Below are 27,914 nucleotides of genomic sequence, written 5' to 3' on the forward strand. Positions count from 1 at the left end.
TCCGGTCCACCTAACCACCATACAGAGAACACACAAGAGTCTAACTTGTGGCCCCGTCTGCAGGAGGACTCTCCCCACTTTTAATGAAGGTATATTAATGTGGAACAGGTTTTCCTTCATCTGGCCTCAGAGGCCTCCAGCTGGCCCCCTGCCAAACCCCCACCCGCTCCAGCGGTCCCACATCAGACCACCTTACATACTGGAGGTTATGGGAGGGGGAGTGGAATGTATTTTGCCCTGTGTGATGTGATTGTTTGCAGAGAAATGGGTTGACCTTGCCCTATGATGCCACACACACACACACACACACACACAACACACACACGCACAAACGCACCGCGCGCTTTGACCATACTGGAGGTGTGTGAGACAGACCTGCTGAGTGCAGGAGGTCTGGGACCCCATCAGCACTTCCTGCAGACAGAGAACAGAGGGTCCAGTCAGCTGAAGCCAGGATGGGGCCATAATGAGCCGTCCGGCCGACACCAGCACCACCTCATTCCAGGTATTGTTGAAACTTTTCCAATACACCAGCAAAAGTAAGGTTGGCTCTGATTTACGGGTAATACGCAAACGACTTTTTAAAACTTGAACAAAAAGTAGTTTGGATTTTATCTATTTCTAAAAACGATTTAAAGTGTGGTTATTGTCTTGACTGTGATTGTGGTGTCTGCCCTCATATTTAATGGCAGTTTTAATTTAGAAAAAGTACCTCGGCGTTTGAGTAGGTTGACAGAACAAAAAAGAAAAGAACTTTTAAATTCGGTTTGTTTTCATTTACGTGGTTTAGGTTACTTTGAATGTGTCGCTATTGAACTGGTGATTTTACCTTTTTGATTCAACAAATACACGATAAATAGGGTTAAAAAGTGGCGTTGAGCTAAGAAATGTAATTTGGCTTTACGGCTCTGGACTCAATTATTTTTTTAATTTTCCAATTTGGTCTGCGTCGTCGATTTATGGGATATGAAGTGTGTTCGATTTCAAAGTAAATATAACGTAGCTAGGCTGAGTAAAAGCCTGATTTATTTATTCAAAATTTAACGTCAATTTGTTTCTCATGCCATTTTTTTATTATTATTTTTCCATTTTGTAATTTTAAAAAAAGTAGTTTTTTTTCCGAACTCAGATATTATTCACTGTCGAAGAAAACGTACATTTCAAAATAAACATGAAAACAAAAGTTAAATTATCAACACGTTATTAATCAAAACAGATAATCTTTTAATCAAATGACTTTATTGCTGAGCTGAAACCAAATGTTTGTGAAAACATATTAATATCATAGATTAAAATCTTCTTTCTGCATATTTATTCTTTGAAACGTAGATTTAGCTCATTTTTTCAGATACAGTAGTGATTTCTGACAAAAAATAATAGTACAGATACGCACACGCTCTCTGTCACATACTCACACGCTCACACACACACACACACACACACACACACACACAACACACACACACACACACACACACACCACACACACACACACACACACACACACAGCGCGCTCTTGTTGTTTACCGCTGCTGGTCACCGGAGGTTTCTCACCGAGGATCTAAGGATCTGAAGTAAGCGCTGCTTTCTTGGCTGATTTGTGCCCGAATACAGATTATTATCAAATCCCTGCTCTCATATCTAATTTATGTAATGTATTATTCATTTCAATTTTGAATGAGCTAGCCAGTGCAGCTGTACCCATGCATGCAGGTTAACGTTCTAACATTTATGTCTCTCGACGCATATTGTGACCAATAACACGTTAAATTAGCTGGTTGATGACGAGAGGCTAACTGGAGGAAAATATTTAGGCCCGTGCACGCGGATGGATCGCGCATGTTGACCCCTCGGTGACCTCTTCAAAGCCTCAACAGTGCGTGTCTCCGGTTATCAGGTTCTATATAATCTGGTCACAGTGATGCGCGGTGCGGTTGCTGCGAGCTGTGCGTATTGTGTGTGTCTGGATGCTTTTCCGTCATCAAAGGCAATAACGGGGCGGAGTGGGGCAAATGTGACATGAGTGTTTTTTAAGGACAGCACCATTAAAACAAATGATTGCGCGTTTTAGCCCTCACTGCAATTCAGATAAATTAAATTAAAATACACCCCTGTGCGGATTACCAATCCCTGGTTTACTATAAATCCTGTCCCTGGATAAAGGTTGTAATTAAGTGTAATTCATTGTTGTAAACGAACACTACTGTCCTTTTATGTACACACAAACCTGTTTTATTAGTCACCAAAGTGACGGGGAACGAATTATATTTTGTTGGTGCTTTAAAAGAAATTAAATAATCTTGTGCGTAAATGCGTGGACCTCTCCAGCGTGTGCGCGTGCTCGTGTGTGTGTGCGTGTGCGTGTGTGTGTGTGTGTGATTGGCCAGTGTCACAGCAGTGATTTGGCCTGCAGATACCAACGCACCGTGCGGACCTATGGGAGAGCGGGGAAGGCGAGAGGGAGGAGGGCTGAGCGTCTGAGGCGGACTCCATCTGAAGCTGCAGGGCCCGGTTGACAGAAGGGAGGTTCAGATCGGGCCACCGGTGCCATCGTAGGGGGAAGCGAGCGGAGCGCCCGTTTAAACGAGGAGAGGTCACATCCGCTTTGGAGTGACCCTAAAAGCCTTCCGCGGCGGCGGCGGCGGCGCGGCGCGGCGCGGCGGCGCGGAGGAGACGCGGTCTGCGCGCATGGATGGAAACACATCAAAACCAGAGATAACTGAGAGCTACGTTCGGATTGGGATGAATATTTAGAGGAACGCATCGCAAAAGTCCGGACACTTTGGATGTTGACATTTTTGCCCAAATTCGAGCAACGGCGAGAGGCGGAGAGCAAAAGGATGAGAGTGTTTTCTGCAGGGAGAGCAGGGCAGTGCATCTGAGGTAAAACACTTGAAGAGACCGTCCAAAAATATACAGGCCATACAAACACACTTATACACCAGATACAAGCTGCGGTTAGCTGCTGCCCTAAACAGTAGTTTAACACACAAAACCGCAGGCTGCAACTATTCAACATTCCAACTCAATACGAAATCAGACAGTTTGATATAAAGGGCGTCCAGTGGAACGCGTGAAACAAAACAGTGTCAAAGTTCAAGTTCCTTTACACTGGATGTCCATTAAAGTGGTGTGTGATGGGGTTACTGGAGAGGCTGTGATGTCAAGTTAGGTATTGTCCTCAGGCTGTGTGCAGGGAGGAGACCATCATTTGCGGCTTTTCAGCAGCACCAGAATATCAGATGCCAAACAGTCTGCGGGATTTAATGGCTTTTAAACTTTAGGTGGAATCAAGTTCTGTCCGGTGGTTGCATTTTTTGGCTACAACCGAGTTTTCAACCAGGAAATATAAATCATTACAATTAGAAACAACGAAAGGAGAATAAACAGGCCGTTGGAATGGAAATTGTTTTTAACTGAAATTGTGTGTGTGTGTGTGTGTGTGTGTGTGTGTGTGTGTGTGTGTGTGTGTCAGAGGGACATGGCTAACGGAGGGGACCAATTCGGTCTCTCAGACCCTCCCAACTCGGACTGCATGGATTCTCCCAAGGAGACCAAACAGGAGAAGCAGAGCTACGCTTTAAACTCTCCAGCTTCACCGCACACAACCTCCACCCAGCAGGTCCTGGCCTGCTCTGATCAGACTGTAAATATTGATTATTAATGACATGCTCTGAACTCATCCCATCCTTAATGCGTTGATTTATTTTTCCTCACGAATTTACCGACGATAGAATTTACGCAGAATTTAAGGCACGATACAAACCCTTTTAAAAATAAATAAATAAATAAACATATTACATAAATAATATCAATATGAATCGTTTATCATAATATTGCAAGAAATAGATAATAAGGTTCTGCATTTAGATGTATCTGTAATTGACCAGACTTTCTCTCAACAGGGGATGGAGGGAATTAAAGTTTTCCTTCATGACAGGGATCTCTGGACCAAGTTTGATGAAGTGGGAACTGAAATGATCATTACCAAGGCTGGAAGGTAGGAGGAACTGTCATATACTCTGCACCCATTTTGTTTAAATGTATCATTTTACCCGAATTCCAATATTATTTTACCATGTTTGAATGTCATGGTGGGAGAATACTAAATTTATATATATATATATTCCTTTTTTTGTGGGGGATTTGGTCCTTGTAGGAGAATGTTCCCTGGTTACAAGGTGAAGGTCACGGGACTCAACCCCAAAACCAAGTACATACTCCTCATGGACATTGTTCCTGGAGATGACCACCGCTACAAATTCGCAGACAACAAATGGTTCGTATATTAAAACACTGATACAAAAACACAAGTTTCACCAGCGGCAGCGTCGAGGCCGCGGTGGACCGGTCTACTCTGTCAGGGCGCAAGGGAACTGCTCTTTCAAAACCAACGTTTTTACACCCTCTCCTACTTCAAATTCCTACAAAACAACCTTGCTACATAATTCCTACTTTTACGCTTATTTTCTGCCTGTGCGCAAAGGTCCGGTTCTTCTTGTGGACCGGGGCGGCCTACTTCTCCCCGGTTACTGCCCTCCGGATAAATCTTCGAAGGTTCACTGGGCGGACAGCGGCGCAGACGGGATTAAAGTCTGCTTTTCTGATGCGTGATGAACTGCGGGGCATACCCGAATGGATCACGCGTGGAGATCCATGAGGGTTGCGCCTTCCTCAAACCTCAATGTTTGCGCGTCTTTTTAGGCGATTATGCTTTCATATAGTGTATATGTGTTTTAATCCAAGACACTAAAACATTTTACAAAACATTTCTGGAGATGCACATCTAAACAGATTTAACCCGTTGATTAAAAGTTAAAACGCTGAAAGAGAACCTCATTCCAACAGGTTGCAAAATGTTAATCGTTGCTGCTGTGAAACGGTGAAAAGAACCGGGCACCGCACACATTTCTGGGAGTCGGTGGCCGTTTTAATGTTTTTGAATCTCTCTGTGGCGTGATTGGATAAACGGAGCGCGCGGAGGTTGGAATGAGCGCGCTCCTGTCCTCGGCTGCCGATCCCTGACACGCTGATCTCTGATGGCCCCGCGTTTCTCCTGCAGGTCGATGACGGGGAAGGCAGAACCCGCTATGCCCGGAAGGCTCTACGTGCACCCAGACTCTCCCGCTACCGGTGCGCACTGGAGCCGCCAGCTCGTTTCATTCCAGAAGCTGAAGCTCACCAACAACCACCTGGATCCCTTTGGCCACGTAAGCCTCTCTTTTTAATAGTAGGGTGCTTTGGTCACGTGGTGAGGGTTAGAGGTCATTGGCATAGTGTTATCAGTGCCAAATTCAATTTCCCTACGGGGATGAATAAAGTACATCTTGAAATTAGCCAGATGTACATTACTGCAATAACTAATAACATTTTATAAATATGTATGGATGATATGGAAATTATATAGAAAAGAAGTTCAGGCTGCACTAATGTTTTTGACCTTTTGCTCTATGTGAAATGCGACCATAGTTCTGGGCAGGTAAATCAAAATGTCAGTGGCTTGCACACAAAGTGGGGAAATCTGAATAGCTAGAATACTGTGGTTCTGCCTTCCGTCTCATTTAATCTCCTCTGTGAATGTGGTGGTGTTCTGGAAACACGGCAGGTCTCTCACTCTCTCTTTATCAAACCATCCGCTCCCATTGTAGATAATTCTGAACTCCATGCACAAGTACCAGCCGCGTCTCCACATTGTCAAAGCAGACGAGAACAACGGCTTTGGCTCCAAAAACACAGCTTTCTGCACCCACGTCTTCCCCGAGACGGCCTTCATCGCCGTGACGTCCTACCAGAACCACAAGGTATGTTCAGCTTGGGACGTAAAAAAAAAACGGGGGATGGGAGGGGGGATTATCTCGATCATTTAATTATCGGTAACAAAGGGAAATATTGTAAAGTCTGGTGTGAACAAATAAAAAGATGAACATTTAGGAACATTTAAACCCATTATTGTCTATTTTTTTTTTAAAATGATGCTCTGTGCCCAAACTTGTGTCCACACATCCACATGGCCTCAGATTGTATTTCTGATGTTTCTGCCTTTATTTGTTGTCCACCAATACAATTTTAATCTTCAAAATGCGTATGTGTGTGTGTGTGTGTGTGTGTGTGTGTGTACAAATCATTTTTATACATTTTATGCGCTAAACCAAAGTTTAATCCTGATTATTTTCTCGGAAAAATAAAACTTACGACTTTGTCCAGCCACATGCTTAAACTAACCCCGAATTTCCCAGATGAATTGGCTGTGCGGTGTGTCCGCCTGGACGCTGGGGGCGCTATGAGAGCGAATTAGACGGTCGCAAAAGAGAGGAAGTTGTGATCGAACGTACAGATGCTACCTGTTGAGCTACGTTCTTAATTATGTTTATTAAATAATTAAAAAAGAATTTAAATGCTTGCTTCCCGATAACGCAACAAGTTGACTTTAGGTTTATCTGTAATTCAAGTTAATAGTTGGTAATTGAATGTATACCTTAAACTACTTTAAAATTATGCCAACAGTTAAGGTATATATGTTAATTGATTAAACTTTCATCGAGGCAGTTGGGTTTTTCCTTAATGCAAAATAATTTCAATTTTAAAAATCTGGCATTTCCATCATTACGTTGATCAGTCTCTCCCTAAAAATCATTTTTATCTGACAACCTAAAAATCTGTGTTCACACCGGCTCAGAATTTGTTGGGCCTGAGTTTATGTCTTCAGAGGTTTCCCCTCATAGCATCACCGAGGAACGTAGAAGCATCAAAGTTCTGAAGTTTGGACCTCTAAAAGCTTTGGCTTGAAAACCTTAAACCTGGTGACTGTTGGGATAAACAGTTTATTCTGTGTCAGCTGGCGAGAACAGCGTCCACTCCACTGCAAGCCTCAGCTGCAGAGGAATGTTGACCGTACGCGGCTTCATCCAGGCTGCTTTTAACGTCTGCTGGGCCTCTGACGAATAGTAAACTTCTTTCCTGTCGGTCAGTGAAAGACATGTTTTAGAAGGGGGGTGGCGGCGTGTGCATGGATTTGTGTGTTTGTGTGTGCGTGTATATCTGCATCTAAATAAAATGAGTGCTCTAATTTCTGTGCCCAGATTACGCAGTTGAAGATTGAAAATAACCCTTTTGCGAAGGGATTCAGAGGCAGCGACGACAATGAGCTCCACCGCATGGCCAAGTTGCAAAGGTGAGGGCATTGTTGCCTGATTACAGCCTATATGTGGATTTAATCAGTTTTTCCTAAAGTGTGCTACTTAATTCAGGCAAATATTGATTTAGAAAGGTGGATTGTGAAAAAATGTCCTTTTAGAATGAAAAAAAAATCCCCAAAAAACAGGCGGCCCCTGGCTCCGGGTGGGCAGACATCTGCCATGACTGTTATGAAGGGGAGCATATGGTCTCTGTGAGACGGTGTATAAAGAATCCTAAGCTGTCACCTAGCGGATACCTAGCAGTCTCGACGCGTCGAGCATCGATGACGTCGCAGCTGATGTGCTAGTGGACTTGCATGGTATCTGTTTGCTTTCATTCAACCAGTCAGATTAGTGGCTTTGATACGTCAAAGGGTATTAGCGAGGGGAGGAAGGACGGACCTTTGTATCACAGGCATCTCGGCAGTGTTGCTGTACTGCTGCGGATGGTGGAGAACAGAGCCGAGAGCTGAGTCTATCTGAAGTGACACGAGGATGGATGTTTATTTTTAGAGCACTGAATTATCTCACAACCGCACTGACTCTCTCTCTCTCTCTGACTATCTCAGTGAGAGTCAGAGTGATGCGGCCCGATGTCCCCACATACCACAGGGTTCATCAAGAGGGCAGCGTGTAAAGAAACAAGATCAGAGCTGAAAGGATTGTGAGAGGTCGAGGGGAATTAAAAGACAGGAGAAAAGGAGAGGAAAGAGGAAATCAGGCAGGATTGAATGTCAACGAATACCTGCAGAGATTCAGGAACCATAGCAACAAGAAGCTATTACAAAATCGTCACTGAGTCAAAATTAATAGTCAGTAATCGTCATTTGCATGAATACTTCAGGTATTCTTTGAAGTAGTTCTGATAATTTTGCTCACAATTGTGTGGGCAAATAAAATAAAATTAGATTACTAAATAGATTTTTGTTCCTAATTTATTTTGCCAGTGACTCTTTATTTTTTCCTCAATATAAAACAAGTAAAAATGAGAGCTTCTCCTCTAATGCCTCAGTAAGGACTTCCCGGTGGTCCCCCGTACTGCCGGCCGTCAGAGAGCGTGTCCCACTGGAAGCCCATTTGGTGGGGACAGTCGGGTTCTGCGGCGCTCCCCAGATTGCGTCGGGTCTCCCTACAGCTGTGACAACAGTCTGAACAGCAGCAGCCCCCAGGAGCTGCTGAGCGCCGCCCCCTACATCCTGCCTCGCCCTCACCTGCAGCACAGCCAGCTGTCACCTGTGTACCACTGTCCCGAGAGGAAAGGTAGGAGGTCACAGCGGTTTTAAAGAATATACACACAAAAACATTCTGTATTTCTAAAGGGGAAGTGTCACCAAGATTCAATTACGTCTTAAGATTGAACATTATTTTCAGAAGAAGGCTCAGGTCACTGCCTTACCTGTGAAGTATAATATATAGGAAAATGAAGGCAAAATTGGAGTTTCATTTTGAAGATGCTGAAAGAGTCCAGCCTCTATATTTTTCCATCTTGCTTCCTCTGTGTCTCCTGTAGCAGACAGCTGCTCTTCAGGAACTCGCCACCATCCGTACAAGAAGCTCTTCCCTGGTAGCTCACCGAGCGAGTCTGATTCCTACTATCACCCCTCCTCCTACCCTCCTCCCCCTCCACCTCCTGGTCTCTCCGGTAATCCATCCCTAGCTTTCGCCGACTCTGCCTACAGCCCAGACGTGGGGCGTCAGGCGTGCATGTTTGCCGGCTCTGAGCCCAGGCTGGAGGAACTCAATGGCCCATCCTGGTCCTACAGCTGCCCGCTGCCACCTGCCATGACCCCTGTGGACCCTTACCCACCTTATACTCCTCATCCTCACTACAGCTCCAGTCCTCAGGGCTCTCGTGTCAGCGCCGTGGCCCACCAGAGCTCTCCGCCTCAGCAAGATCACAACACCCACGATACCTACCAGAACCAGAGCGCCGGACCTCCATCTCAAAGTTCTCAAAATATCCACAGCAGGCAGCTCAGCCCCCCACTCAGAGAATATCCTCGGTATACACCCAACCCGTCCCCGCCTCTGTACCACACGCTAGAGACAAATACCCAGGTGAGGTGTGCCGTCCCTGAATGGAGTGCAGCCTCTTAAAAGGAAGAAGACCAGCTTCCTGATTGTGAAATAATGGTGACAAGTGTGATTTTTGTCTCTTCGTCATGTTCTCCCCCCCGGATTTAAAAAACAAACTGATTTTGGACACATCAGACATCTCAGAAAGACATCTGAGGAACGCAACTATGACAACATCCTTCTCCTGTGACCCCATGACTGATACCATGCAAGTGTTTGCACTGTGAAGCCTGCCTTCCTCCCAATGACTCCCCCCTCCTCCTCCTCCTCCTCCTCCTCCTCCTCCTCCTCCTTCGCCTCTTTGAAGCTGTAAATAATGACCCTGCTCTCAGACAGGTAATACCACCAAAACTGATCAAAATAAACTCTCACAGCACCCCTGAGCCAGAGGTGTGAGTCTATTTTAACTTTCCCGGAGCAAAGCGCAGCTCCGCGTTCAGTATCAGTGAAGGAGAAATGGCACGGGCCGTCTGCGTGTGCACGTCCGTATGTAAAACCTATGTCAGCTCAGCTCAACCATGCTCTGAGCGTAAGTCCAATGAGACAGGCGGTGATAGCTGCAAGCGCTGCACCACAGAGATAAACAGCTAGTTTAGATCGCGCTACAGGCCGAAGGACCTTTAAACACAATTCCAATGCATTCTGGGTAAACGCAGGACTCTTATTCCGCAGCGACCGCTGTCCTCTCGGTCACCTCCGGCTGACCAATCAGCCTTTCCTGTTCAGTGGATGTTCATCCAATGAGTGTGCAGCTCTGTTTAATTGTGAGCTGACAAGACAGAGTTGGAGTGCAACATGTCGTGTGTGTGTGTGTGTGTGTGTGTGTGTGTGTGTGGTGTGTGTGTGTGTGTGTGAGTGTGAAAACGTGTCTGTGTTTTTGTTTTCTGAATTATTCATGAATCCAACATTGACATGTAAGGACTTCTCAGTAAACATAACCATAGAGCTGTAAGTGTCATAATGTTCCAAATCTATTTTTTATCTCGCCGTTGTATTTCTAAATGTTCAGTGGAACATCTGAACATCTCGAATACTGGTAACTTGGTTATAATCACCTGCAGATTTATTATTTATCCATTTTCAGCCGACCGTGGAGAGGATCTGTTGGCATGCAAGCCGATATTTGGATTAATTTTGGCGTTACGCAGCACTTCTTATTTTTGTTTTTTTATATTTTAACATGCAGTAACATCTGAGATGCTGCTAGGACATTTCAAGTAACTCATTTCCAGACAGATGATTCTCATCTTATGATTTGTGTGTGTGTGTGTGTGTGTGTGTGTGTGTGTGTGTGTGTGAGGGAGGGAGAATGCCAACATTTGTGTACGTCAATGAGATTTTTATAACCTCGTACCTGCCTACAGTATTTATTACTCTTGATTTGTAAAGACTAGTTTGTGAAACTTGTGAAAGCTGATGTTTTTATTCAAAACTGTCTGGTTTTGTCCTGATTTGTCTCCATCTCTCAAAGTGGCAATAAAAAGTTGTTTTTTTTGTCATGATAATAAAGACAAATTTATCTAAGAAATGGCTTTAGATTGCTTGTTTACTGCGTAAGCGGCTGCTGGTTGTGGGATTTGTTGTGATTTGAAGTGCTCTCCGCATGACACCACCAGATACTCACTATTAACATTCCCAGTGGGGTTATGTTTAGCACCTTGGGATTCTCCTTTAAGTGCACTGCAGTTTATCAGTCTTAATATATGAATCATGCGGGGCCTGAAAACAATCAGCAGATGTACCCCTCAAAAGTCTCCCATGATGTAGCGAGTATTGTTGTACCAGTGTGTCATCTGCTGTCCTATCATGTATGATGAAGCCCGCGGTGTCAAGCGTGCAGCCCAGCACCCACACAGCACTCAGAGCCGTGTGGGTGCTGGGCTGCTGCACATACCTTGTCCACCTCCTCTTATCTGTGACAGCTTGTTTGGCTACTCCAGTCTCCACCAGCTGGACGCCCTCACTGACAACGTGCTGCCCACAGAGGGGCCGACGCTGCCAGGATGATGGAGAAACAAAGGTGGGGATGGGCTGCTGGTGGTCCCGCCGGCAACACATGAGAGCAATCCTCATTACTCTCATTCCTCCCTCCTGACGGCTCCACAAAGTCGGCCCGGTTTCATCCTACACCTGCAGATGCAACGCAGGCCTTCTGTGGGAGGGGAGAGAGGAGGGAAAAGGAGCTCGGCACGAACAGGTTTATTCAGACGGCTGTTAAGTCCATTTCTTTCCCTCTCTTTCCTTTCTCTCTCTTTTTCATACACCATAAGGTCAGAGGTTAAGCAGGCAGTCCTTCGCTGGGTCTGTTCCTCCTTAACCCCTCGTCTCCAGACAAATTCAGGCCAAGATGAGGAGGGGGGGAGCGGAAAGAGGTCCCACGTGGGGGGAGGCATACACTCCGAAGATGAATAACACAACTCAGTTCCCCTATGCTCACTTGTACAGTAACAGAGCTGTGAGCTGAGCTGTGTGTGTGGAGGGTGGCTGAAGGAACGGAGCTCTGGCTGAAACGCTAAAGTAATATTAAACAGAGAGCGTTTGCTCGAAGACTTTCTCAGACGGACACTAGATTGATGAACTCGTGATCAAAGAGCTTAAGTGGTGCTTATCATTATCTTCCCAACGACCCCCTAACCCCCCCCCCCCCACACACACACACACATGCTATTATCATGTGCATTTCTAAGTGTCACACATTTAGCTTGTGTCTTTCTAGAAAATGGAATGACTTTGGGGGAATTTGGTTTCTTTTTGTCTTGCTATGTTGTTTTTAAGGCTCTGTGCAGCAATTTCTCTTGAGACTCGCACACTTTTCAAAGCAATCAGACTGGTTTAATGCGGATCTCATTACCGTCAGCATACGCAAACGTGCACTTGGGCGCTGTCCTGCATTGATGATGCCACTTTTAGAGGAATAAGTGGTCTGAGATAAAGCATAATGGGTAAAGCTGATTATGTTTTTGTGCGTGGGCCTGACAGTATTCTGCCTCAGTGGCAGTTAAAATTGACAGGTACACAAAAAAGACAGCAAAAAAGAGTTAATGCAGTAAAGTTAAAAATCAGAATGATGATAATCGCACTACGTTAGGAAGGCATGGCTTGTAAAGCACATTTTAATATACTTAACCAGCTTCTACTATCTGCAATTACAATGGGTGAGTAAGAGGAGGGCAGAACAATGGCAGGACAATAATGTAAAACAATGAATGCTTGGCCATTACATGTGGTGCAACAAAGTAGGCTGGAGGAGGTTTATTTGAATGACACTATCCATCCTTGTTGTTATTTAAAAGCCACAAGAATGGTCTAATGCTGTTAAGCATAGAATAGTAACAAGACTGAGAGCAAGCTAATTCTGACCTAAATTAGAGTTTATGGTGGAAACAGCCCTGAAATCACTGGAGTAGATCTTAATATGAGTGTAAGAGCTGTCAAGGATAAGAGGCCGTGTGTGTGTGTGTGTGTGTGTGTGTGCGCGCGTGTGTTGAGAGGAGCCGGGCTTGTCCTGTGCGTCGTTCTGAAAGACAAAGACAGAGGTCAAGGGTCAAACTAACAGCAGCCAGTCTAGTCCAGGGTCAGAGGGCTCAGACTAACCTGATCAGTGATGGTTGTTTATCTGACAGCCATCGAACTGTCACCCTGCTGGAACTGCATTATCTTCCAGTCTTATGTTGCAGTCTCACTTTTAGAACAGTTGGGAGAATAAAGCAAAGAGAACGAAATGTTTGGATGTAAGAGGACAAAGATTTGCGCCTTCCTGATTCGTCCGTCTCTCCCCGTCGAGGAAATCGAGGTTTGTAATACGGCACGGTGATGTGAGCAAGAATAAAAGCTTTAAAGCTTCCTAATAGACCGCCAAGGTCCCAAGAAAAGCAGCCAAATATTCTTGACAGGGTGAAAGGAACAGAGGCGCTCCCCTCAGTGGGTGGTGTGGGGGGGCTTCAGGACGTCATGGAGCCAATGTCCCATCTGATTACAGCCGGAGGACTGGAGAGGCACGCCAATATCACACACACACACACACACACACACACACACACACACACACACACACACACACACACACACACACACACACACACACACACACACAGCCTATTCAATCAAAAGATTACACATATAGCCCCTTGACCTCACCCCAGTCCCCAGCGTGTCCAGACTGGACACACAACATAATGATATCATTAACAGCAGGACTTTACTTTGCTGACTGACTGTTTCCCCCACTGGACAGTCAGACAGACCCCCAAAGGAGCTACAGGAGCAGCGATATTTTGTTCTGCCCGAGTTGCAGCCGTGTACAGAATGATGGAGCTGTGACCACATAAATGATGTTCTCAGAAAGCGTCCGTCCGTGGTTCATCGCCACAGTTCTCATGGTGACAGTTCTCAGTCCTTTTAGCCTACAACTGGCAGACATTATCTGGCGAAGCCTATTTGGGAACCAACTTGTTTGGTGATGGATCACAATGCTGCGGACTGTCATTTATTAACACTGTTGTTTTGTCAGATGAAGCAAAACGTCTTCAATTGAGAGCCCACGTGTGCAGAATGTGTAAAAACACAACTGGTTTCTTCAGGCAAATCAAAATGTAGTTAATACATCCCAGCCAAAGAACAGCCAGGCTATAGGCATGTTAGTCAAGAGATGGTCCAAATTCAAACATTTATTCTGAGGGGGATCAGCCTCCAGACAGCAGACCAGCAAAGTGACTTTAATGTGCCATGTTACAGGCAAACTTAGAGCAAAATTACAGATTTCACCTTTTTGTCCTCTGCATTTGTCTACATTATTACAATTTAACAAAATCTTCAACACATTGTCACGTTCATAACTTCCAGTTATTATTTTATGTGTCATATAGCGGTCCCTCAAAGTGCCTTAGCTTCCCAAGCTGGCGTCCCACCTCCCCACGCTTTGGCCTTCCCGGCAGGCTTGTAGCCGCTCATGTACGAGCATGTTTGCAAACAGGCCAGACAGGGCCACTGCTGTGAGACAAACACAAAACACAAACATCAATACACAAACAGCTCCATTCATACGCTCCCTAAAGATACGCGTGCAGCACTCGCTCAGCCTCCCGTCATTGTTTGCCAGGAGCAGCATTGTTTGGGTCGTGCTCGGTGCGTTTCTGCGATGCTATCTCATCATTAATAGATGGTGTCAGAGATTCGGTGGCCTCTCTGTCTGACAAGGCATTAGCATAAACACAGACTTCCTCTCAATATCTGTTTGCGTCACCCTGTTGACCTTTAATTATAGATGCGGAGATGTTTGCTACCTGCGCATTCAAGTGTGAGGCGAGCTGTGGGGGAACTCTTTTACATTAAAGACTTCCCAAAATACCACTCATAAATGGAGATAAATGAGGAAGGCAGTCTGTTTAAAGTGCCTTAAAGTGGAAATGCAGGTAAAGATGGTTGCAGAACATAAACATTCAAATACAAAAGTACTTTAACAAACTCAAGAAATAAAATAAAATAGAAACTACAGTCCTATGATGCACATGCTTTACTGTATACAATCATTAGTAATGTATAACAGCTGATGTCATGAAAATTTGCTTTAAATATTATTAAAAGCATCACTTTCTCCCTTTTCCATAGCATTAAGGGTCATATATACATTCTACAGTGGATTTCGAGTGTGTGTTAATCATGCTGATGCATGACACAGCAGCACGCTTTTCTTCTCTGGTCTGTGTGGCGAACGTGTCAGAGGAAAGAGGGGTTTTGACTTTGTGCCCAGTCTAATAATCCACAGGCAAAACTACATTCAGACACTTCTGTAAACACACTTAGGGACAGTTTCATAAACACGCAGGTCTCCTACTGAAGGCGATGCAAGAACGGGCACGTTCTGCTTCTAATCATCAAATTCTTCTTGTCGTACGACGGCTCGCTCCATCTCTGAATAAGTCTAATGCAGAAACAGCGTTTCCTCCATTTAATCTACTGCTGCATTAAATTTGATTTAGTGGATTTCGCGGTAAAAAGGCCATTCCTTTGGATTTAATATGTCACTGAAGAAAGGATCATTTCCCTTTTGTGATGCCCAGAAACCACACATCCAGCTCCCAAAGACACTTAAAGTTTAATCAAAATAAACTGTTTGGCTGTTTTCCTCGCAAGCTCTCTGCCTTCCTCTACCCTCCGTCTCCTCACCCCCCCCCCCCCCCCCCCCCCCCCCAGCTATGAAGGGGTGTTTACATGGGTGTGATGTCTCCATCTCCACCGTGCCATCACCTGATGCAACATGCTTTTATTATAACAGGCTCGTGCCATTAGCAGGCCGTCCATTCATCAAAAATATATACAGCTGCATTCCCGCCTGCAGCTATCTGTGTTGTTGTTTTTCCCCTTCACTGCCTCTCCATGTTGCCTCTTTGCTGTCGTCCTCTCCCCTTTCCTGGCTCATGTCAAGTGTGTGTGCCGCGCGTGTGTGCAGCAAGTGCGCATGAGGATACAGTCGGAACAGATGCATTTTTCTGGTTCTGGTGCTTTCACCATCAGAGCCACACCTGGCAATTATCATCCCAAAACACCACCACATAACACTTCCATTAATGTCGCCTACCGCCGTCACCTCACGGCACCACTGAGGACAAGCAGCTTCCAGAAGGTGATGACAAGATATTCCATCTTAAATATCATTATTTTGTGATATTGCTGAACTTGAAATTGTGTTTCCCCTGTTTTTTTTGGTGGATCTCACTGTCAACTTTGTTGTCTCTGTCAAAACTTTAGATATTTTATAACCATGTTGACTCTGAGCTCCAGATCTCCATAAAATTTACTAGCTGCATTTAATCATCGTTACTGTGGTCCACTCACCACATTTGTCTATAAAGGTTTTCTTTTTAGGTGTTTAATGTTCCGTTCCACTCCATGAACATGTCCAGAATGACCTGATCTTGTTTTAAACAGGTTCTTTGTCTATGATATTTAGTGCTCAGAATGCAGCAGTTAGAGAGTCACACACCTAAATGTTATCTGAGACTTGAACGCTAACCTCAAATCCTGTTTAATGCTGGCAAATGGCTGCCGGGTTGAAATAAACCATCTCGGGCCTTTGTGTAGTACTGAAACATTTTGTCATTTATGGCACATTTCTGTTGGATTTGGATGCAAATGCAGCATCTGGCTCCATAGGAGCACAGGTGCACACGCTTGAAATGTGTGAAAAATGCATTTTTGTAAAAATCCTGCAACCACAGCATGTTTGGGGTCAGAGTTAGGGTTAGGCCTTTTAGAGGTGATACATATTTAAATTTATTTTGCCACTTAAGCTCTTTATGCAGCATTAATAATCAATGTAAATACTTCTGCAGAACGATGCCTTCCAGTTGGGCAGCTGCGAAACTAAGGCTGGAACCTGAAACTCCAAAGCATAAAGATGTCTAGCATACATACAAGGTGACTGCTGGGAATTGACTTTTTCAATAGTAAAGTTGGTGTTCATGTTTGTTTGTCCACTCTAGGCTACTGTACAAATATGGCAGCGTCAGCAAAGTGGATCCTGTCAACATTTTTACATAACATCTGAGTCCAAATAGAGCAAAAACATTACAAATAGTGTGTATCCGCGATTACAAACATTTATATGTGTATATTACCGTCTATATTGGGCAAGTATCATTACAGCTCTCACATTTCAATAAAACGTCAGATTGCGCGTTCAAGTCCATTGTTAAGTGTTACCATGGAGACAAGACGAAAAGAGTCCAACAAATGTGTTATTACACTAGGAGGAAGAAAGTGTCCAGCTGGAAATCGCGCAGAATCGTAGAGAAACTTGCAACAGAAGAGTTTGATGGCGTCTGGGGGAGTCCGAGAGCAGCAGGGCCCTGCGTAAGTCCCGGAGTCAGGATCAATGCCAGCGATCAATGGTAGGTTAATAAGTTTCTGCCACGTCTGTGCGTAAACAGGAGCTGGCCTGCGGGGGAGAGTGGTGATCTAACAGAAATGGAGTCATACGTGGCTTCTATCGTGTCTGATGTACTGAAGAAACGTCGGGAAATGGACGATCTGGAGGCAAAGGCGCAGGAGCGCAAACTGGTGCGGATGGAGCAGCAGCTCTCAGTAGCCGGGGGCTGTAGAACGGATGCTTCCTGAGTGAATTATGAAAATGGCATTAAGACCAACGCTTCTCCACAATAACAAAGCTATAGTGTTCTCTAAAGTGTGTTTTAAGAACTTTTGTGCTGCCAAAAAACTGTATTAGTAATAACGTACTTTATTATATGTGTTCTCTCTCTCTACATGTTAAAAGCGTGAAAGATAAAAGCGCCCTGATTACATTTGGGTTTCTTTTCGATTGTTGTGCTAATGCATCATTGTGCTGCAGGCGTTGGACAACTTGCATCAGCATGTGCAGAGGCTGCAGAAAAAGGTTGAGGAGTTGGAGGAGTTCAGTCAAGGAGTCCACATGTTCATCAAGGTATCACACCATTTTTAATCCTCAGAATTCTATCGTGCTAAATCTCTGTCGATCTCTGCAGGATGATCATATTAAACAAGTGACTCTGAAAGCAGTGAAGCAGCAGGAGGAGCGCCGTGAAAAGGAGGCAACCGTTCAAGGACTGAAAGAGCGGCGTGTTCAGCTGGTGCAGAAGCAGCAGCGGCTGCAGCAGCAGGTCCAGAGACACGGTCGGTATGGAGACTTTTTGGAGGAGGTGGTCAAAATGACAAAGGTACTGCAGGACTGAAAATCATATATTCCTTTAGCTCTATTTTCTCATGCTTTGACCAATTTATTTACTAATTACATCATGAAATGGATCGGATTAATCACAACTGATCTTTTTGAAAGCTGACTTTTAATACAATGCAGATAAAATCATACAGTGGTTGTGCACATGGAGACTTTATGCAAGGGGAGTTGGTGTTGGTGACTTTGATTTACCAAACCCATAGATAGTGCAATTTTATTTTCCCAACATTAATTAATCCACTGGTGGGATGGTGGAATGAACGCGTGTTTGTATGCATGTGTCCAGTTTGAAGACACGCAGTCGTTCATGGATCATGTGGAGAACCTCCTTCACCTTAGAGAGCAGCTCTCTGAAAAGGAGAAAAGTGCACAGAAAGACGTGGACAACAGGAAAAAGGCTCTGCAAACCCTGGAAGACCAGCACCACTTAGCATCCCTACACATGAACGTCCAGCTGTCCCGGCTCCACAGGGAATTGGATGAGATGTGCTCCGAAACTCTGACATGGGTATCAGTAAAGTCTATTGGAGAGTCCCATCAGATGCTGGTTGAAGGTTGACATTCAGTTCTCTCTGTCTGAATACAGGAGAGCAAGTGGAACCACCTTCTGGAAGCCTCAGCAAAGAAAACACTCATGTTGGTTCAAACTAAATTGGTAAGCCTCAACCTGTATGAGTTGATCAAGGACAAGATAGAAGAAGAAGAAATTGTGGATCTGGCGGAAACAGAGAAACAGCTGGACAAGGTATGAGTTCCTGTACAGTGCCGACCTAAATGCATGATAATCGGTGCACTGCTTGATGTTCACAGCTTCCTTCTTCTCTTCTTCGTTAAGGTCAAGATGTTTGTACATGATTACTCTCTTGCATGGACAAAACTGTTGAGAGAACAAAATGGAATAAAAAAGGCCACAAAATAACACATTCGCTCTGGAGACAAGGATCAATCTTCAATGATCATCACATCCAAAATTGGTCAGTTGGTACATTTAATAAAAATGGGTTAACTCAATTTTAAGCACAAATACAATGACAATTGGCCTAAAAATGCAACATCTGTTGCAAAACTACATGTGTAATTATAAAGAATGTCATTATTAATGTGTCTTAATTACAGGTTTATTAGATAATCATATTTGTTTAACAAATATGTGCCAACATTGGTTATATTAGTTTGTCTTATTTCTGTAATTATTTTAAAGTACTTTATAGCACCAAAGTCAGGAATCGCTTATTTGATGAATATTTTAATTCCTGGCTATCACTTGATGTGTTATTGCCAAAATACAAAATTGACCGTGTTGTTGCTGTATTGTTCTCTACTGCCGCCCTGTGGAACTTTGATAAATTTCACTCGTTTTAATGAGCACTTTTAGCTTCAAGATGCTGAAAAGTTTCTGAGGTAATCAAACAGACCGTGTTTGTATAATGTGTTGGCCTTTAGTGCGTTCTGAAACTTAAAGCATTTACAGGATATGCGTAGCTTCTAAATAAAAGCTCAACCTGTCTGAGTAACCATTTGTAAATCATTCTAACAAGCACCCTTTATTTGTGTAATATTATTATTATTGTTGCCATTATTATTGCTGTTATCATTATTACAATGTTTGTTTTATTAAGGTCCTTCCTAAGCTAGATAGTTAATTTGTGTCTGAAGTGTTTAAAAATGTATATATTTATAAAATACCTCAAATTTTAAGGTAAGTAGGAAATGATTAAATCTGATTTCAGTGTTTCCATGCAATCAAATTAACTTACAAATGAATGAACAAATGTACTTTTATTTTGAGAAAATGCCAACGTGTGCCGTAAATCGATTCAATGTCGTAAATTACTGTGCGATGCGGCTGAAATCTGGAGCTTCCACGCAGCAACAAGAGATATTAGAGATGGTTTAAGGTCGAGTATTGCTCATGGATGTAGATTCATCTATGACCCAAGTTCTAGACAGTGCTCATCTTACTGGAACCCCAGCGCTATTGTTTATCTTCTCTCGCTGATCCAAGGTTGCGCCTTGAAAAGATGATGTTGTGACGGACGCAGCCTGTCTGTGTCTGTTAGCTTGGCTGGATATCACTGACTGCGCAGCGCTGTGACGACACAATCCCCAAAACCTTCTGTGATGCTCAAAAATACTTTGTCGTTAGAATTTTTTTATGCACTATAGATACAATCTCATGTGTTTCTGACATATGAGGCCACCACACATAACTTAAGTGCTAACTTGTAGTGATCATTTTAACGCCAGGCACAAACTGTCCGGTTGTGTCAGCTAACGCGACTGGTAGCATAGGCGTTAAACACCGGGGTTGCACTCGGACATTCGTCCTGCAGCTTGCACACCAACCATGCACTTATTCAGCTAGCAGCAGCAGCTGTTAGGCCAGTTGTAATTTAACTTTAGCAAATCAAGGCTGTCAGAAGACGGTTATGCGTGACTATGGAGCCTGACGACGATGTACCTCTGATCCTGACCTGGGACGAAGCAAACAGCGGTCTGCTTAACGAGGACACTGAGCGGAGGGACGAAAGTAAGTTTGTCCTCTCATCTTCCAGCCCTTCTTGTTATATTGATATTATTAATATTATTGATACAGTACAATCGAGATGCGCGCTGGTGCTACGCCGAATGTCTCGAACCGAACCGGCTAATTACAACCCTTTTAACCGGGAGGGTGTTGGCCGCAACTTTCTGATCATTTTTAACTGCAACAAGTGGAGCTGTTGCCTTTTGAACCCCATTTAATGACATACCGTGAGCAAAACACACCTCGTAAAGCCATCTAAATCCTCTCAGTTGTTTTACTTTTAACCAAATGAGAAGCAGACGCTGATTTCCCTCCAACGACGAGAGGATCCGGGGTAGTTTGTTTAAAGTATGCTTTCATGGAAATATTGTGGCTCATATACAAGCAGCACGTTGCCCAGCAACTATTGTTGTCAACTGCGGTATGTTTGTGTTGCTCTGTTTACCGGATGTTCTGTCTGAAAGCTTTGAATGTTGTTGACAGGCAGCTATCACGCGGACCTGCTGCATATGTAGGTCACATGACTTCCATCGTTTCCCAGGACCGAGTGTGACTGTATGCTATTACATGTATGTTATCCATGCATCCGCGCAGCCGTAATAATCCATCTACCCTTGTGCATGCGCGGCAAAATGATCCAGATGGAGACTGCTGCCTCAGCAGAGCGGGCCTCCATCAGCCCCTTTATGGTGCCCGTGGGCAGCATGCCTGTCAATGTCTCACTCTATATGTGACCTTGTGACTGTGTATGAGCTAACTGGGTCTTTCTCCCTACCTTGGAAAGCTGCAAGGTTTTTTTTTTGACAAGATATCTTGGAATGGGAAACAGGGAGGGGTTGTTTTCTGTCTGCTTTTGGAGCCTCTGGGGGCTAAAAAAAAAAGAGTTACAAACCTCTAAGAGCAAGAAAGAAGCGTTTGTTGCAACGGCTCAGTTATAAAACTCATGCCTGGATAGAACTTTGATGTCAATACTCATCGTTGGCGGCAGGGGCCACTTGGATCAGCGCAGAAGTAGGTTTTTTTTGTGTCTGAGGGCAGACATGACTGCTGTGATTGTTGTGTTTTAGTGAGCTGGAACCCATGATGTTTTGGACCACAAGCAGCCCTAAACATGTCATTGTTCTCATACAAATGCAGATGGGAGATGAGATCACACAGGACAGAAACGCTGTCGCTCTCTCAGAATAACAGCCGGGCTGCTGCTGGACTGGGTTTAATCTGTGGGTTAAGATGGTTACACAGGCTGTCCAGTCCTCTCAATTGTTCTTTTGACTCAATGCAAATTGTTGTTTTGATGCTTTGTTGCTCTTAAATGAGAGAAATCACTCTTCTTCCAGCAAGTCCCAGTGTTCCTGGTCACACATGTCTGTATCCTGTCTGTGGCTGGAGGGAGGGGTAATAGACTGGATGATGTGCAAACAAAGCACTTTCTCATGGGTTTGTCACACTAGAATCAAAGTTCAATCATACAGCAGAAAACCCTGAAAGTCAGTGACGCTGTCTGTTCTCAGGAGGACTGGAAGAAACATTCTTCCGTAACCAATCCCATTCTTAAAGGAGGATTTGCAGGATTCAAATTGTATTTGTGTTTGTGTGGATGAATATGGGTGTGTGAGGCCTCTCATTTGGACGCAGATTTGTGTCTGTTCCTGGAGTTTGCATCTGGAATGTTTGGCCGTGTGTCTTCAGATGTGTGTGGGTGCTGGGATAATGAGAATCCCATAATGTGAATGAGAGGAGGCCGCTTGCATGCTGTGGACTTCAGGGATCTTATTTAACTAACGCAGCTGAGACAGACTGACAAATCCAGACTGATTAATGGAGTGCTTATGTGGGCAGCTGGCTGGTTTCCATAGTGATCTGACCTATGATGAGAGTCCAGTGGTGATCTCCTCCCTTAGCTCTCAGCTCGAGCTTGGCTGCATTGTTAGGGGTAATCCAATGTACCATGCTCTGTTTTCCAGGCGAGGGCGTTCGTTTGCCTTTAACGTTAAAGATGTAGTGTTACATTAAATCTGAATTTTATTTGTATTCTTTATTTTTATGTTGTTTTTTTTCCAGATGGAGATGGCAACTATGACATCACAAACAATGCTGTGGTCTCTACACCCGGGCCTCAAAACTACAGATCCCAAAATGCATCTTTGCAGCAAAGCTGGGAGATGAACTACCAAGAGGCAGCTATTTACCTGCAGGTATTAAAAACTGGATTTAGAGTGAGCAAATGAAAGTCTTAATCATTTAAAAAAAAAAATTCATATAAATGGATCTTTTACCTACCAGATGTTTTTAAAAAAAAATGCGTGTTCAATAACATTTGTGCCGTTTTTATGTGCCCACAAAAAGGAGGGAGAGAACAATGATAAGTTTTTCACCCATCCTCGGAATGCCAAGGCCCTGGCAGCGTACCTGTTCGCGCACAACCACCTTTTCTACATGATGGAGCTGCTGACCGGTCTCCTCCTCATGATGCTGTCGCTTTGCGAAGCTCCTGCTGTGCCCTCGCTGCGTTTGGATGTCTACGTGAGTGCATCCACACACACAGACACACATGCGCGCGCACGCGTGTGAGATATGCTGCAAAAGAGCGTTTGATGCCTCTCTAGGTCCACGCCACTCTGGAGCTGCTTGCTTTGGTTATGGTGGCGTTCGAGCTATGCATGAAACTTCGATGGTTAGGCTTCCACACCTTCATCCGACACAAGAGGACTATGGTGAAGGTAATGCACACACGATGAGGACCCTCCTGAACGGTTTAAAAGTCAGAGGTTCTCATTTTGTGCTTCTGTGCAGACGTGCGTGCTGAAGCTTCAGTTTGTGGAGGCCATCGTGGTTCTGATCAGGCAGACCTCTCACATGCGAGTGACCCGAGCTCTGAGGCCCATTTTCCTGGTGGACTGCAGATACTGTGGTGCCGTCCGCAGGTACAAAAGGACAGTTTGATTTGAGGCCACAGTGGAGCGTGCTCATACTCTCACTGCTTGTTCCGAATGACTTCAGGAGAGAACAAACCTACAAACAGCGTTTAACAGTTACTGTGTTTCCTCCAATCAGGAACTTGCGTCAGATCTTCCAGTCACTTCCACCATTTATTGATATCCTCCTATTGCTGCTTTTCTTCATGGTTATATTTGCTATATTAGGTAAGAAAACACCCTATTTGAAAGTCAACCAATACTATATGCTTTTTCTATTTTAAAAAAATGGCTAAATCTGACAATAAAAGAGTCTGTTGTCTTTCGGTTTCGGTGTTTGTCCTTCCAGGTTTCTGCCTCTTCTCTACGAACTCCTCTGACCCGGTATGATGACTCTTTATTTTCTCTGTGTTATTTCCCTTCTTGTTTTTTTAATGTGTGTGTGTGTGTCTTTCGCTCTGCAGTACTTCAGCACACTGGAAAACAGCCTCGTCAGTCTGTTCGTGCTCTTGACCACAGCTAAGTAAGTTTAGCAATACTTTCAGTTCCTGTTGGTTCATTCCAGAACTCTTTGAAAATGGGATTTATTTTACCAAAAATACTTTTTAATAAAAAGAATTGCACAGTGTGGCTTGTTACGTCTTTTATATTTATAGGCTTGCATTCTGCTGGCTGTAATTCTGCCTTTAGAGCATCATGAGTCGTTTTCTTATCTCTTTTTTGTAGTTTCCCTGATGTGATGATGCCAGCATACTCCAAGAACCGCTGGTCCTGTGTGTTCTTCATCGTTTACCTCTCCATAGAGCTCTATTTCATCATGAATTTGGTACTGTGGGGCTTTTAGAAACCGTCCTGTTATGCGCTCAGCATGGGTTCAAACTGGTCAGACTGAAGGGATTTTTTTTTTTCATTGTCATTTCTGTCTCCCTTCTTGTAGCTCTTGGCTGTAGTTTTCGATACGTTTAACGACGTGGAGAAGATGAAGTTTAAATCTCTGCTGCTTCACAAACGCTCTGCCATCGACCACGCCTTCCAGCTGTTAGTGAGCCGACAGGTGGGCCCTCGCTGCTCCGTATACTGCACGCGTGTACGTGTGTGTGAGTTCATTTCAAGCTTTCTTTGTCACACCTCTACTCTCATTGCTGCCGTTGTCTTTCAGAGGCCGATGGGCGTGTCGATGAAACAATTTGACGGTCTGATGAGATTTTACAGACCACGTATGTCTGCCAGAGACCGCTTCCTCACTTATAAAGCTCTGAACACATCAGGAGCTCCTATGCTCAGGTGACACACTTACTTTAAAAGGTCCGATATATAATTTAAGAGATGCATTTGTAAGCATTGTAATTAAATGGCTTTTCTTTCCTGCTTTAGTATACAAGACTTTTATAAGTTTTACCAGGTCACTGGTCTTAAATGGAAGGTAAGTTGCTTCACATTTGTCACATGTAGTTAATATATATTTATTTTTGGGATGTTTTTTCACTACAATACTTGCGTGTGTGGCTCAGGCACGACGCAGCGGAGAACATTGGTTTGATGACCTTCCCCACACAACCTTCCTCATCTTCAAAGGTTCAGACTCTCTTCAATCCTGTTTACCCAATGCAACACATCGACCACTCTTTCCTGATTATCATGGCTTTTCTTTCTCCTTTCAGGCATCCACCTGCTTGTGAAGTCTAAGGCCTTCCAGTACATCATGTGTAGGTGTAAAGCTGTACATTCGCACTGCTGTCTTCTGAGATATTGAGGTAAATGTTTTCCTTCGTCTGTTGCAGATGTGGTGGTGGCCATCAACGGGGTGTGGATCCTCCTGGAGACGTACACGCTCAACAGTACGATCTTGCGTAGCCTCTGAACACAAATGCTGGAGGAAAGTATTTTCCACTACAGATGTGTCTTCTTTATCCTCTTGCAGATGGATTTTCTGGGTTCAAAATTGTTCCCTGGAGTTACATTGTTTTTCTGACAAGTGAGTGTGCTGCTCGCCATCTTTCTCTCCCGTACGAACTCTCAAAACTGCCCTTTGCCTGCACTCAGCTGGCTTCTTGTCTTCTTCCTATTAGTTTATGGTGTAGAGGTGTTGTTGAAACTTTTGGGCCTGGGACCGATGGCTTATTTCAGCTCTGGTTGGAATCTGTGAGTAATAAACTAAACCCTGGGTTAAATGATCGGCTGTTAAGCTGTCTTGACCCACGTGCATCGCTTACCTTTTGTCCAGGTTTGACTTCTCCGTGACAGTATTTGCTTTCCTGGGCCTGATCGCTCTTGCCTTCAATATGGAGCCCTTTTATTTCATTGTGGTCCTCCGACCGCTTCAGCTGCTCCGGTAAATTACTTTTCCAGTTCTTGACATGATTGCAGAATACACTCAATCCCTTTTTGTCTGTCAGCAAAATGCTAATAAATTTTGCAGGTTGTTTAAGATTAAGCAGAGGTACCGTAACGTGCTGGACACAATGTTCGAGCTCTTCCCAAGGATGGCAAGCCTCGGTTTGACCCTAATCATCTTCTACTACTCCTTTGCTATTGTTGGAATGGAGTTATTTGCTGATGTCGTTTATCCCAACTGCTGCACGTGAGCCAATTATCTGCAGTTTTAAGCACATTGCTGCATATGAGCTGATTTACCATTACACACCTGTTTGCTAAATATTTGATGTTTGTTCCATTTCGTTTGTCTTCTCGCAGCGGCAGCACAGTGGCAGAGTCCTACAAACAGGTCAACAAAACGATTGGGAACAAAACTGTGTTAGAAGAAGGCTACTATTATCTCAATAACTTCAACCACATTCTTAGCAGCTTTGGTGAGGAGTGGATTTCAAACCTATTTGGGGTGTCATATTTGTGCGTTTTATGTTTTCCTCGGTGAAATGTCCTGTTTCTTTGCAGTGACTCTGTTTGAGCTGACTGTGGTCAATAACTGGTACATCACCATGGTAAGATCCAAATATTTACATTCACATATTGACCCTCACTATTCTGGAGATGGCGCTGATCAATAGGGGGCGCTGTTCAGCTGCTGCTGTGTTTATTTCCCAACAGGAAGGAATTACTTCTATGACAAATCACTGGAGCCGGCTGTATTTCATGACCTTCTATATAGTTACCATGGTGAGGGCTGTGAAATTTCACTGTCCTTTTTGTGGTTTTGATGTTATTTTGTAAACGTTTGCGTTGATGCTTGTGAACGCCACCATGTGCGTCACTGATATTGTGACCGTTCACTCTCCAGGTGGTGATGACCATTATTGTGGCTTTTATTCTGGATGCCTTCGTTTTCCGCATGAATTACAGTCGGAAGAACCGAGAACCGCTGGAGAAACCAGAGGGTGGGATGGATTTTATTAGATTTCAAATGGTTTGCTAAGTTGAAGCTGAGGTAGAGACTTGGAGAAGGGAAAGAATCAATGATATATTGGAGCCACCATTACTTACTCAGTTTAGAGTGTGTCTGCATGTTGTGAAGCGGCCACTAATCTGTTTTTTTCCCTCCTCCCTCTGTGCAATTGTAGATGAGAACGGCATTGTGTTTGAAGTAGAGGTGAGTCGTGATGAAGCTCTGGCCTCTCTGGAGTTCTACAAACACATTTGTCCAGGACCGTCCTCCATCAGCTCTCTGCAAGGTGTCCTCCAAGCCATGGACAGAGGCGGGGTAGGATAGCACAGTCAGGTCTCCATTCTCTTCATGAAACTTCTACTTACCTGCTTTTCACTTCGGTGTGTGTTGTGTACAGCACTTGTCTCTAGTGTACCAAGGTCGTAGGTCAAGAACCAAGACCGACCTCAGCATGAAAATGTATGAGGAGGAGATACAGGTAAGAAAATCAAGGCAGTCTGTAACTGATGGTTTAGTCGATCATACTCTGATTCTGTTCCACACCTTCATTATTCAGGAGTGGTACACTGAGTATTCAAGGGAGAGCCTTCCTGAGCAAGACCAAAGCCTCCAGCCACATCCAGGAGATGCTGCCCCTGACCCGTCTTCCTTCCTAGAGCCCCGACTCGACTCACAGACTGAACCTCACAGCATCAACTAACACCGTCACAGCAGTCTGGACTCCTCACGCCTCTAGGTGTATTTTATGTTCCTCTGACACTCTGGAGCCTTTTGGACTGAACACAGAGCAAGCCGAGTAAGAGATGAGCCCATCCTGGAGCTGTCAGTACAGCCGTGTGTCCCACCAGGCGTCACGAACAGTGTAAAGACTGCAGTAATTAGAACCAGAGAGCTTTACTACAGTATACTGTGTACTATACGTGTACTGCTGTAGGCCTTTTGTGACCTATTATGTATTTTAGAACTTACACCCGATGCCTTAGTTCACTGGCGCATAATGATCAGTATTAACACGCAGACTAAGCCCTCTTAAGACTGAAAGTAACGCTCCATTTTAACACCAATATGATGTGTCTCGTACCTAACAGAAAATACTTTTATATAACTTCCTGTTCTGTAATTAGTCGAAGTGGAATTTTATTAAACTCCTCAAACTGTTAATGTA

At 44.2% G+C, this 27,914-nt stretch overlaps 3 protein-coding genes across 7 annotated transcripts; all 3 read left to right on the plus strand.

Annotated features, from left to right (window-relative positions):
• The first annotated feature begins 321 nt into the window (after positions 1-321).
• On the plus strand, positions 322-10,779 carry LOC130526372 (T-box transcription factor TBX5-A-like). Of its 3 annotated transcripts, none has more exons than XM_057033984.1 (9): positions 322-505; positions 3,476-3,646; positions 3,906-4,000; positions 4,160-4,279; positions 5,063-5,210; positions 5,649-5,801; positions 7,080-7,171; positions 8,188-8,435; positions 8,686-10,779. In XM_057033984.1, exons 1-9 carry the CDS (start codon positions 467-469, stop codon positions 9,270-9,272), a joined length of 1,653 nt encoding a protein of 550 aa, XP_056889964.1. In that variant the 5' UTR covers positions 322-466; the 3' UTR covers positions 9,273-10,779. The 3 variants fall into 3 exon arrangements, with proteins under 3 accessions (XP_056889964.1, XP_056889965.1, XP_056889966.1); XM_057033985.1 differs by having other exon boundaries at positions 3,476-3,622; XM_057033986.1 differs by lacking the exon at positions 322-505 and adding an exon at positions 2,419-2,883.
• Positions 10,780-16,713: 5,934 nt separating this feature from the next.
• LOC130525862 (coiled-coil domain-containing protein 42-like) lies at positions 16,714-19,478 on the plus strand. Of its 2 annotated transcripts, XM_057033083.1 has the most exons (7): positions 16,714-17,102; positions 17,180-17,309; positions 17,599-17,691; positions 17,753-17,944; positions 18,251-18,472; positions 18,551-18,709; positions 18,800-19,478. In XM_057033083.1, exons 1-7 carry the CDS (start codon positions 17,065-17,067, stop codon positions 18,881-18,883), a joined length of 918 nt encoding a protein of 305 aa, XP_056889063.1. In that variant the 5' UTR covers positions 16,714-17,064; the 3' UTR covers positions 18,884-19,478. The 2 variants fall into 2 exon arrangements, with proteins under 2 accessions (XP_056889063.1, XP_056889064.1); XM_057033084.1 differs by lacking the exon at positions 17,180-17,309 and having other exon boundaries at positions 16,716-17,140.
• Positions 19,479-19,789: 311 nt separating this feature from the next.
• tpcn1 (two pore segment channel 1) lies at positions 19,790-27,910 on the plus strand. Of its 2 annotated transcripts, XM_057033081.1 has the most exons (26): positions 19,790-20,494; positions 22,553-22,686; positions 22,838-23,014; positions 23,098-23,211; positions 23,285-23,415; positions 23,546-23,634; positions 23,756-23,790; positions 23,871-23,929; positions 24,133-24,232; positions 24,344-24,460; positions 24,566-24,690; positions 24,781-24,829; positions 24,918-24,981; positions 25,068-25,112; positions 25,188-25,244; positions 25,328-25,381; positions 25,476-25,548; positions 25,631-25,738; positions 25,826-25,987; positions 26,101-26,216; positions 26,302-26,348; positions 26,455-26,523; positions 26,645-26,741; positions 26,925-27,064; positions 27,147-27,227; positions 27,306-27,910. In XM_057033081.1, exons 1-26 carry the CDS (start codon positions 20,404-20,406, stop codon positions 27,447-27,449), a joined length of 2,478 nt encoding a protein of 825 aa, XP_056889061.1. In that variant the 5' UTR covers positions 19,790-20,403; the 3' UTR covers positions 27,450-27,910. The 2 variants fall into 2 exon arrangements, 1 of the variants encoding a protein (XP_056889061.1); XR_008950605.1 differs by lacking the exons at positions 27,147-27,227; positions 27,306-27,910 and having other exon boundaries at positions 26,429-26,523; positions 26,925-27,052.
• The last annotated feature ends 4 nt before the right edge of the window (positions 27,911-27,914 follow it).

The sequence above is a fragment of the Takifugu flavidus genome, chromosome 5 (assembly GCF_003711565.1).
Source record: "Takifugu flavidus isolate HTHZ2018 chromosome 5, ASM371156v2, whole genome shotgun sequence".
Taxonomy (NCBI): domain Eukaryota; kingdom Metazoa; phylum Chordata; class Actinopteri; order Tetraodontiformes; family Tetraodontidae; genus Takifugu; species Takifugu flavidus.

What these genes read in the sequence shown, in the direction of transcription:
- tpcn1 (XM_057033081.1), top strand. Translation starts at nt 20,404, where the DNA reads ATGGAGCCTGACGACGATGTACCTCTGATCCTGACCTGGGACGAAGCA. An exon ending in TACTGTGGTGCCGTCCGCAG is followed by an intron (nt 23,416 to 23,545) that starts GTACAAAAGGAC and finishes TCCTCCAATCAG; the next exon opens with GAACTTGCGTCAGATCTTCC. An exon ending in ATAACTGGTACATCACCATG is followed by an intron (nt 26,349 to 26,454) that starts GTAAGATCCAAA and finishes ATTTCCCAACAG; the next exon opens with GAAGGAATTACTTCTATGAC.
- LOC130525862 (XM_057033083.1), top strand. Translation starts at nt 17,065, where the DNA reads ATGGCGTCTGGGGGAGTCCGAGAGCAGCAGGGCCCTGC. An exon ending in AGGCGCAGGAGCGCAAACTG is followed by an intron (nt 17,310 to 17,598) that starts GTGCGGATGGAG and finishes ATTGTGCTGCAG; the next exon opens with GCGTTGGACAACTTGCATCA. An exon ending in CAGAGAAACAGCTGGACAAG is followed by an intron (nt 18,710 to 18,799) that starts GTATGAGTTCCT and finishes TTCTTCGTTAAG; the next exon opens with GTCAAGATGTTTGTACATGA.
- LOC130526372 (XM_057033984.1), top strand. Translation starts at nt 467, where the DNA reads ATGAGCCGTCCGGCCGACACCAGCACCACCTCATTCCAG. An exon ending in CCAGCACCACCTCATTCCAG is followed by an intron (nt 506 to 3,475) that starts GTATTGTTGAAA and finishes TGTGTGTGTCAG; the next exon opens with AGGGACATGGCTAACGGAGG. An exon ending in CCACTGTCCCGAGAGGAAAG is followed by an intron (nt 8,436 to 8,685) that starts GTAGGAGGTCAC and finishes TGTCTCCTGTAG; the next exon opens with CAGACAGCTGCTCTTCAGGA.